We start from the raw sequence: 10,543 nt of genomic DNA, 5'->3' as shown, positions 1-10,543 counted from the left end.
AGAGTCAGTAGAGGGCTTGTGAGACTACCACCATCTATGCTTTGATAATCAAAAAGGAAATGAGGAACAAAGGCAGACAGATAGATAAAAATACAGATGAGAATAATAGATTAACACAAGCCTTCAGGGATGAAACGAGGGTGGCTTGAAACTGAAATCAGTCAGAGCCAAGAGGGTTCAAAGCATCAAAATGGTACAAGGCAACAACAACAGCTCTAGAGGTGAGAGGGGGACACAGTAAAATCTGAAGCAGGGAAGCAAAGCAAGTAGAAGATGGGCAAGAAGAAACCTAACGGACGCCTCCATTGTCCCAGACAGCTCCAGAAATTCTCCCAAGCCACCTCTGAAGCCCTAGCAAGTACCTTCCAAAATCCAGGGAAGAAGAGTGGCCCTAGGTGATGGAAGAAAGACAAACTCTGCCTTCAAAAGGGGAGAAAAGTTACTGCAGGGACCCTTGTGCTATGAAAATCTGAGACAGCCCAGCAGCGATGCCCGAGGGAAGGACCTGAAAATACAAGTGTCGGTGACTGGAAGGGAGAGGGGCCGCAGAAGAAACAAGGGTAAGTTTGTGGTGGGCTGAGCGCCGGGAGGGCTGGGTGCAGCGGGGAAGCGCAGCACCTCGCTCCTGGGCTGAGGCAGGCAAGGAGGGGCTGGAGGAGAGAGCCGGGAAAGATTTAGAAGGTGCGATCCAAAGGAACTTGGGTTCTTTTTTATGGCGGGGGGAGAGGGGAAAGAAAGACCAAGAGGCCCACGAGACACAGTTCAAGTAGATCAAAAGGCTGCTAGAACCGCTCTTCATGTCTGCCAGAGCCGAGACGGGACGCGATCCCCCTCCCACGCCGGGGGAGGCAGGGTGGGCTGTTATGCTCGGCAGAGGTAAGCGCCCACGTCGCCCTGGGAAGTCAGAGCTCAGGTCGCAGACCCACTGGAAGAGGAGTCCCACCTCCTGGTGAGCCCCCGGCACTCGCTTCCAGTCCCGCCAGGCCAGTTCAGGCCCCGCAGGCGGGACGGTTCCCTTTCCCGCGTGCCCAACCGCGACAGCCGGTGTCCCCCTCTGCGCCCCCCCGCGTGGGCACCCGGCTAAGGGAGCCCCCCCAGTTCCCCGCTTCGGGGGCGAGACTCCCCTCCCCTCTCCTTGTTAAGCGGGCACTCCACCATCACCCCCCGCCGAGCGCTTCGCGGGCTCTCACGCGTGGGACAGCCACGCCGTGGGAAACGTCCCGCCCTGCCCGTGGTTGCGGGGAGGCGGGGGGCCCCGCTCACGCGTGAAGCGGCACCGCGCGCCCACGCTCCCGCCTTCCCATGGCGGCGTACGTGGGGCCCCGGGCGGCCTGACCCACGCGCGGGGCGGGGGGGAAACTCCTTTCCCTCCCTCCCTGCCCCCACGGCTGAACCACCCCGAACGACCCCAGCGGGGGAAAGAAGAGGTAGGTCACGAAGCCACCCACCTCCCCCCCCGCGCCGTGACGTCCGTGGGAACAAGGCGCTCCTCTCTCTGACGTCAGCAGCGCAAAACCTCCGCCGGCCGAGACCACTCCACAGAGCGGGGGGGAGGAAGGAGTGAGATGCGCCTCCGCGGGTCGAGGCGGGAGGCGCGGACCGGCCGCAGGTGACGCCGCCCCGCATGTCCCCGCGTCGCGTCCGTGCGTGTCGTGTAAGTGTGTGTGTGTGTGTGTGTGTGTGTGTGTGTGTGTGTCTCGTGTCCCTCCCACCGCACCACGCCACGCCACACCCCCCCCGCGGGCGCGGGTGGTAGGTGCCGGATGTACCGGCTGCGCGGGCCGCCGCCGCCTCTATAAGCGCCGCCGCGGGAGCCGCGGCCCGTCCCGCTCCGTCCCGTCCCGTCCCGGTCCCGTCCCTCCTCCGCCCCGCCGGGAGCATGTACCAGAGCCCCGCACGCTGCCTCTGCTCGGCGCTGCCCGCCTTCTGCTGCGCCCCCGCCGCCGCCTCCCTCCTGCCGCGGCCCCGCGCCCCGCCGCCCCCCGGCCCCGCCGCCCCCCGGGCAGCGCCGGTGGGCAGCCCGCCCGCCCCGGGGGCGCCGCCCCGCGCAGGTGGGTACGGGGAGGCGGGGGGGGGGAGGAATTTGGCGGGGTGCGGGGCGTTACAGCCGGGAGGCTGCGGGATACCGGGCGGGACGCCGGGGCTCTCCTCGCAGCGGCGGGCGTAGCTGTCCCTGCGCAAGCCGCTTTTCCGCGCCGCAGCCCCCACTCCCCCCAAAAACGGACGTTTTGAGGCAGGAGGTGGGGGGGTTGCCCGCGGAGCGTCAGCAAGTGACGTCCCGCGTTTGGGGGGGGGGGGGGGGGGGGGGACGGGGGACACACACGACACACGACTCCGGGCTCCCTCGGCGCCCACGCGCAGGCTGGCTGCTCGGGAAAAACGCGGGTGCTCGTGGGGTGACTCGAGTGTTCGTGGGGTGGCTGCCCGAGCAGGCCGGCATCTCTGTCCCGCATTCAGCCGGCAAGCCGAGCCCTTCTCCTTCCCGGTGTCGCGCTTTGTGTAGATGTGCTTGACTCACAGTGGATAGGCTGTGGCTTTTGGGGTTTTTTTTGTGTTTTGGGTTTTTTTTCCACTAGAGACTGTGTGGAAGAAGTCCAGGTTACCCCTCAGGCAGGTAGAGGTGGCCACGCAAAGCCATCAGGTTCCTACCCACCCGTACCATTAAACGAATACACCCCATCCTTCCTGCCCCAAACGAGGCCTGGAAAAAGCCCTCAAGTGCCCCCGTGCCCGTGGGTGGGCACTCTGCCCCGAGCCCGCGTGGGGACACCCCCCACGTCCCTCCCAGCAGCGGGCCCGGAGGGGAGCCGTGTCGTGCCCTCCGGCTCAGCCTTAAGCCGCATCTATCGACAAGCAGCTTGCCTCCGGCTCCCGGAGGAAAGGCTCCGGGGGAAAACTGGGGCATTTTTTTCCTCCCGCCAACTCCCGCTGGTGGGAGAGGCAGCGTGTCCGGCAGCCCTCGTGCCGTCTCTGACGGGTGTGTTATTTCCCTGGCACGCAGGGGGATCCCCTCTTCCCGGCTGTCCCCGGCCGGGTTTGGGTGACTCCCTGTTGGTGCTGTTACAGGAGGGGTCTGCGAGCCAGGCTGGGGCAGGGCGCTGCCGTCCCTCTTGCTGAAACCAGGTCAGGATGCCCGACGGCGGGATCGAAGCTTCACGGAGCTACGGGGAGCGTCTGTGCCTGCGAGCTGGCCGAGTCGAGCTCGTGGTTAGAGCGCTCGGGAGAAAAAGGTTTTCCAGAGCTTGTGCCAAGTACTGATTCTGTGTATGGCTCGGGGCAGGATTTGAGGTTCCCTCCTCTTTCTGGTGTTGCCTGTTGATGAGACGGCACCTCTCATGCTGTGCTGAACTCCCCGAATCCCCATAGGAGAGCCCTGACTCCCCTGTGCCTAGGACGGGCCCAGAGGCCAAAAATCAGGACAACTCCAAGCAGCGCGTTGAACGCGGGCGGCCCCGGGGCCGCAGTCCCGCTGCTGGCCCCGACGAGGCTATAGGTGTAGTCCGATACCCCGCGGCGTAGGGTTGTCAGGTGGGGGTGGCGCCTGCCAAGTCTCTCCTAGCACCGGGGTTGCGGGGAGGGCACCTGGGGCTGCTGCCGGCCCCCGCGGCTGCGGCGGGGCCGATCGCCTGGCCGCGAAATCCCTGCGGTGAGCAAGGTGAGGGCTCTCGGCCAGCGGCAGTGCTAGCAGGTAGGAGGTGAAGGGAAGGGAAACCAGAACATTGTTTACCTTAGCCAAAAGGTAAGAGTCCCCACTCCGACACCCCTCTGCAGCCCCCTGCTCTGCCTGCACGCTGCAGTGGCCTCGTCTTTGAAGCAGAGTCCTTGCGATAAAGTCTGTGACGGCTCGCTGCCTGGGATCCTAGAAGTTCACCTCTCCTGGGCTATTGCTAGATGACACAAGAAACTTTGAACAGTTTAAATTCTTCCCCTGCCCTTACTGTGCTGAGGCACCATCCTTGCTGAGAGAAAGGCTTTTTTTTTTGGTTTGTGGTTTTTTTTTTTTTTCTTTTTTAATTTTAAGCACCTTGAATAGTAATTGCTGAGCTGGTATTCCCTATTGCAACATCGCACCAAGAGAATCGCTTCCATGTTCGCCACCCACTGCTAAAGTGCAAGCTCAGGAGTCTGCTTGCTCCTCTGCGTACACCAGCACCACGGTGTCACAGCGCTGGCAGCAGGCGTCATCCCAGCAAGTTACAGGTCATTTAACTTGGACTGTAAGGATCTCGGGACGGTGACCTTGTACTTGCCTCACTGCCGTGGACACGTTAAGCATTGCAAAAATGACAAATGGATTTTGTGTTTGGAGTTTCAATGTTCAGGTTGCTGGTCTGGCCCCTGTTCTGCTGAACAAGTCAGTCTGCGTTGTGACTGTTACAGCACAGAGAACTTGTGCTGTTCATCAGTCATCTCAAGCTGGAGTCCTACTGCAGGACTGCCCTGTCAGCCACGGACTCCCAACCCACCTACAACAGGCCTGAAAGCATTTGATTTACAGCCCAGGACACCTTTCACCCAACCTTCCCTGGGCTCTCAGAAGAAGACAGAAGCTCTTTTTCCTTCCCAGGACATTACTGACTTTAAAAGCTGTCAGATCTGTGCTGCAGCTGGGCCGCAGCACATCCCATGTGGGTTAGGCTATGCCTGACTCTCTGTAAAGAGCTAGATATCCTAGAGATGATGAAATTTAGACAATACTCTGGCTTTGTTTGTGGCTTGGCAGGTACATGGCTGAACTTAGACTTCATCCTGCTGTAACAGATGTAAGCTGCTCAGAGTTCTAGGGTAGACTTTTTGGCTTCAAATGCATTACACTTCGCTCATCCCCCTCAGCATCCTCCCTCTGAATCAGGTCAAGTGCTGAGCCGCCTAGGTTCTTGCTTGCTAATGGCTTCTTGGAGCAGAACAACTCCCTGTTATTCCTCCAGAGAGCCCTGCATGAGCCACGTTCATCCATGGCAGAGGCTGTGCAGAAAGCACTGCCTTCGCGTGGGCTTCCCACGGCCTGGCTAGCGTCGTGCGGGGCGGGAAGGGCAGCAGTGGGAATTTGGGGAAGAGCTGTGCAGGGCGTGGGGCTCGTGGCCGTGTTCGGCTGCTGGCGGCATCCCTGAGGTAGCTGGAAGTACCGTGTACTTCTTTCCAGCTTAACTGTGGGTTGTACCTACCCCAAAAACAGGCGAGGAGCTCCCTGTGGAGGTTTCATTAAAAGCTCTGTTGATTTCTGTGGGTTTCTGCATGGCTGCCTGGCAGCTCCGGTAGTGTGTAAGCCAGACCCTTCCGTAGCCAGTATGGAGCGTGCTTTGGTTCCTGCTCCCCATCCCCTCCCAGCCCTGTCTGGGTCCTGCTCAGCAGTTTCACGTTTGGGCCTGCTTCCCTCACTATTAAATAGCCTGCCTTCTACTTCAGCAGTACTTGGCTTCTTGACAAGAGTTGTAAACTAAGAAAGACTGCAGAAACTGAAATGCTTTAAACACATTTCCCCTAGAAAGATATTCATGCTCGTGAGCCCGAGCTCACATCTCGGTTTGAGATGCTCCTGGTACTTTAACTGAAAGGATGGAGACGGAGGCGGGGAGAGATGTCCTACATCCAATTTAAATTCCCAATTTACAACTTTTTTAGAACTTTTCAGAAGCAATATTCCACTGGCTTACACGTACAAAGCATTCATTAAAGTAGGTATCTTTTAGTGTCTCTCAAAGTACCCATTTTCCTAAAGACAGGGATGTGAGGCTTCTGCTGCAGGGGCTTTTTTTCCTTCACTCCTTCTGAGTATGTTTATTGAACTGTTAGGGCTTCCATTTTTCTGCCTTCCGCTCTAGCCAAGTCTGCCACTATTGTATGTCTGTCACCAGCTCTTACAACTGGTAAAGCAAAGGCTCAACATGCAAGTGTGTTGAGTAGCACCCCAAATCTGCCGCAAGATATGAGTGTGAGGTGGCATGTCTCTTCCAGTTTTTTAAGTAACTCAAAGGTACAAATACTGCTGTGGGCCAACAGCAACACAAGACTGAAGTTCTTTTGCTCAAGATTACCTTTGCAAAATGCAAAGTTGAGTCAACAAGGAAACTCTGGGCGTTGCCTCTTGTGCCAGTTGCTGTGGTGTAAGCGCTGCCCTCCCTGCCCGTGTTGGGTGGGGGTGCTTCAGCTGAGGAAAGGAGCAGGAGGTCCCCGGGGCCTGGGGAGGGCTGCAGGACAAGCTGCCGAGCTGGGGCACAGCACCGAGGAGCCAAAAGGACGAAGGAGGGTGAGGGGAATGAGCACTGGGGCATGAAGGGGAGCTGGAGACACCCCCCTTTGCCGCTCCACAGCCCGAGGTCTAAGCCAGCAGAAGCACCTGGCTGCTCTGCGCTCAGGAAAATGTTGCTGCTTTGGGGGCAAATGAAGCTGTGATCAGAGATTCCTATTAAATATTAACCCGAGGGAAGGAGTCACCCTGCTTGGTGCTCTGCAGTAGAGAGGCCTGGAGGCATCCCAAACAGGCAGAGGGTACCGGCCGTGCAGAATCCCATCTCCGTTCATTAGAGACAAGTGCTGCAGATGAAATAAGGAGCGGGAAAAAATTGTCTACCTGTTGGGCTCTCTCCTCTGTGAGGAGGGAGAAAGCACACTCTATTTGTTTCCTACAACACGTGCAGAAGTTAATCTTAGCCCTGCTACCCTGGATGAAAGACACCTTTCTTCCCTTAGAAGACACTTTCATGATGTCTTAAACAAGACCGTTTGCGTGCTGCAGAGGTTAGCAGCCCCTGATAATAAGCAAAACACGGTGAGACTGTGGAACTAACCCTCTCTCTGCCTCTTTCTTATTTTATCTCAGGTTCAGGAACAGGCTCCTGCACAAATCTCAGTTTGCTGGCACTGTAACGGGGCTGTCTGTAAGGCACCTAAGCAGTGAGAAAAGTCACGGTGGGCATCTCCAACCCTTTTTTCTTTTTTCCCCCCAGTGTGTTCCATGGGAAACAGCACCAGCCGGCTCTACAGCGCGCTCGCCAAGACGCTGAGCAGCAGTGCCGTGTCCCAGCCCCATGACTGCCTGGAGCAGCCGGACTCGGCCCGGCTGGATCCTATAGACCCCAAAGATTTGCTGGAGGAATGTCAGATCGTTCTGCAGAAACGGCCACCCCGGTTTCAGAGGGACTTTGTGGACCTGAAGAAAACCACCGCCACAAACCACCGCCCCATTCGGGTCATGCAGTGGAACATCCTTGCCCAAGGTAGGAGCTGCCTCTAAGCTCAAGGTGTGACCTTGAGATCAAATGCAGCAACGAAAACCTGTAACTGCAGATGTGTCTCCATAGTTAGACGTGCCTGGGACTGACAGAGCAAAGGGAGAGGTGAATTACCTGAGGCACAACTGACTGAGGGCCGGAGGGGAGAATTTTAGCTCTTGAAATAGTGGCTTGCCTTCCTTTCTATAGGAAAAGGAAAAAAAGTTTGTCCTTGCAACTGTGGTGCCCAAAGGTAGCTCTGAATGCCTGTCTTAACTGAACACACTATATTCAAAAAGCTGTGCCCCATCACTTATAGATAGTTGTTAACCCCCAGAAAAGACTCATCCTTCCCTAAGTTTTATTCTTTGTAAAGCTTCTCTACAGTTTTCCAGTTAGTTTATTGGTGAATTATTCAGGAATTCAGATCTGTTACAGGAATTCTTCAAACTACTTTTAACTGATTTTTTTTCCTTTGACCCTGATTAAAATCCAGGCTTTTAATTGACTTATGCAACAGCCTCATCTTAAAATCTTTTGGGGTGGGAAATCCCCCGCATAAGAACTGCCTTAACATTCTGCAGTTAAAGTCACTCCTATTCTGGTGCTTTTTTTCTTAGGCTTGAGCTGTGGCAGCCACATGCAGAAGCACTTGCCACAGCGTAGTGACTTTTGGGAAGAAGGGAAAGAAGCCTAACTTGTATCTGTAAAGGGAACTTAACTTTTTTGGAGAAAATTCAGTGTTTTGAGAAGGGGTTCTCACACCAGCCTTGCACCCTTAAAATCAGCAGCTACTCCTGAAAAACACATCGCCTGCATGTAAACTGGTGTGCACGCGTTTTTACAGAGAAAGCAAAGCGGTGTGAAAGCAGAGCCTTGGCTCTGGGCTCTGCAAAACCTGGAGGAAGACAGCCTGTTTTAGCTACTGGTAACCTCTTTTTTTTTTTTTTTCCTCCCCCTCCCTGCTGATTTCAGCTCTTGGAGAAGGCAAAGACAACTTTGTTCAGTGCCCCATGGAAGCTCTGAAATGGGAGGAGAGGAAATGCCTCATCCTGGAGGAAATCCTTGCGTACAAACCTGACATCTTGTGCCTGCAAGAAGTCGACCACTACTTTGACACCTTTGAGCCACTCCTCAGCCGACTCGGCTACCAGTGTACTTTCTTCCCGAAGCCGTGGTCCCCGTGCCTAGATGTGGAGCAGAACAACGGGCCGGATGGCTGCGCCTTGTTTTTCCTCAAAGACCGCTTTGAGCTCATCAACAGCGCGAACATCCGGCTAACGGCCATGAAGCTGAAGACCAACCAAGTGGCCATCGCTCAGACGCTGAAGTGCAGTGAAACTGGGAGACTGTTCTGCATTGCCGTCACCCACCTGAAAGCCCGCACAGGCTGGGAGAGGTTTCGGTCCGCGCAAGGCTGCGATCTGCTCCAGAACCTGAAGAGTATTACCCAAGGCGCCAAGATCCCTCTGATCATCTGCGGAGACTTCAACGCGGAGCCGACTGAGGAGGTCTACAGAGAATTTTCCAACTCCAGCCTCAACCTGAACAGCGCGTACAAGCTGCTGAGCCCCGACGGGCAGTCGGAGCCCCCGTACACCACCTGGAAGATCCGGCCCTCGGGAGAGTGCCGGCACACGCTGGATTACATCTGGTACTCCCAACATGCCTTGAATGTGAACTCAGCCCTGGGCTTGCTGACTGAAGAGCAAATTGGGCCCAACAGGCTGCCGTCGTTCAATTACCCTTCCGATCACCTGTCTCTGGTGTGTGACTTTAGTTTTAATCAAGACCCTGACAGACTGCTGTGATGCGTTGGGATGCCACCTGCTACTGCAGTGTCTTAACTCACCCCTGTTTTACTTTAGAGGAAATGTTTGAAGCTGGAAGCTGTTAAAAGAATGAGGAAATACTGTTGACTAAACATTATTTTGGGCACTTGTTCGGAGTTACGCTTGCTGTTCAGCGCTTGATAATCTGGAGCCTCCGAGGGAGGAAGAAAGGAGTCAGTGTTGTTGTCGTGGTGTTCTTGCCATGTTGGGGGGTTTGAAAAACAGAAGGCAAATGAGCTTTATCCTTTCACTAACCCCCATGTTTAAGGATTTAATCCTCTAATGAATGTGGAGGCCTTCGTATTTAAATCAAAACACTTGTGTTTGTTAAACAACTTGCCCTGACAGCATGCTGATTTTATTTATTTCATGTTAAGCTTGTGCCAGTACCAAAGGGAACAAGGCTCAACTACCCAGTGAGTTTCTCTTAAATCTCTTTCTGTTGCAATACAAAGGAAGTTTAATGCAATCGAGACATGAACAAATCTAAGCTCATGCTAGTGTTGTCTTCTCGTTTTTACAAGACTTGAGATGACAAGTTCATTAAAAGTGAATGGGTAATAGCGCAGTGTGAGGAAGGGGCCCCCTCCAGTATGAGCAGGTGAGGAAAGAGAGGCTATGTAATATAGTAATATCCTCACTTTTCCAGATGAACGTGCATGTGTCTGTTACACGCGTACAGCCTGTAGGTACGTATACACAGTGACTTACCTTTGTCTCTTCTGTGCTTCCCTCCAGAGGACGCACCTAACCAAGGAGTATTTCCTCCTCTGCTTCGAGTATTACTTTTCTAAATAGTTTAAATTTGTAGTCTTGTCAATTGTGCTGTTTCAGTAAAGGGCCAATCTTCATGTTAATAGACTTTCTTTTATTTATCTTCAGAATATAAAGCTACACTGGAACCTGTTAGAAGATAAAATTTATTTATTGTGAGAAGCTGGTGATCCTGCATCTGACTTGAAATCATACAGCAGCAGTGTTCAGGCGCCTCTTTCCATGACCCAGCACCTAGGCTACAACAGAGCTGTGTTAGTATAGGTGCTGGTTCCTGGCCGGGTTAATTTTCTTCACTTTTCTGATTCTCTCCCCCATCCCGCTGTGGGGGGAGTGAGCTGTGCAGTGCTTAGTTGCCAGCTGGGGTTAGACCACGACAGTATACTAACTCTGAGTGTTGCTCATTGGTATGACATGGGTGTTGCATATATGGATTGTAAACATGCCACTATGTTGGAAAATGCAGTGGGGAGAGAGGAAAGAAGAGCCAACACTGGCGAGTTGCGCTGACATTTAGGTAGCTGGGAAAGATGAGGCAGAGCAAATAAAGCAGTACTTCCATGTAAAGTACGGCCCATAGTAACTCTTAAATGTTCCAGGTGTTTATTAATAAAAGTCTTTGGAAAAAAAGTACAGTCTACGCTGCCATCTTTTATATTTCCTTATCATAAGTAGGTGATCTCTCTCAAGCAGTGACTGTTCGAGCTTCAAGTTACTGCTGATGCT

At 54.4% G+C, this 10,543-nt stretch overlaps 1 protein-coding gene across 6 annotated transcripts; it reads left to right on the top strand.

The window, feature by feature from the left end:
* The first annotated feature begins 397 nt into the window (after positions 1-397).
* NOCT (nocturnin) lies at positions 398-10,543 on the top strand. 6 transcript variants are annotated; one of them, XM_032997856.2, is made up of 3 exons: positions 398-560; positions 6,948-7,217; positions 8,187-10,542. In XM_032997856.2, the coding sequence occupies exons 2-3, from the start codon at positions 6,956-6,958 to the stop codon at positions 9,020-9,022; spliced, it is 1,098 nt and encodes a 365-aa protein (XP_032853747.1). In that variant the 5' UTR covers positions 398-560; positions 6,948-6,955; the 3' UTR covers positions 9,023-10,542. The 6 variants fall into 6 exon arrangements, with proteins under 6 accessions (XP_032853747.1, XP_032853746.1, XP_032853748.1 ...); XM_032997855.2 differs by lacking the exon at positions 398-560 and adding an exon at positions 1,415-1,427; XM_032997857.2 differs by lacking the exon at positions 398-560 and adding an exon at positions 1,569-1,654.

Source organism: Tyto alba, unplaced genomic scaffold, assembly GCF_018691265.1.
Source record: "Tyto alba isolate M040663 unplaced genomic scaffold, T.alba_DEE_v4.0 Super-Scaffold_23, whole genome shotgun sequence".
NCBI classification, from domain to species: Eukaryota; Metazoa; Chordata; class Aves; order Strigiformes; family Tytonidae; genus Tyto; species Tyto alba.
The sequence above is the reverse complement of the archived record's forward strand: the minus strand, read 5'-3'. Positions and strand labels throughout refer to the sequence as shown.

Excerpts from the sequence above, each read along its gene's own strand:
- NOCT (XM_042796484.1), top strand. The coding sequence starts at position 1,880 with ATGTACCAGAGCCCCGCACGCTGCCTCTGCTCGGCGCTGCCCGCCTTC. Across the intron at positions 2,052-6,947 it reads GGGGGCGCCGCCCCGCGCAG|TGTGTTCCATGGGAAACAGC; the intron begins GTGGGTACGGGG and ends TTTTCCCCCCAG. Across the intron at positions 7,218-8,186 it reads GTGGAACATCCTTGCCCAAG|CTCTTGGAGAAGGCAAAGAC; the intron begins GTAGGAGCTGCC and ends TGCTGATTTCAG.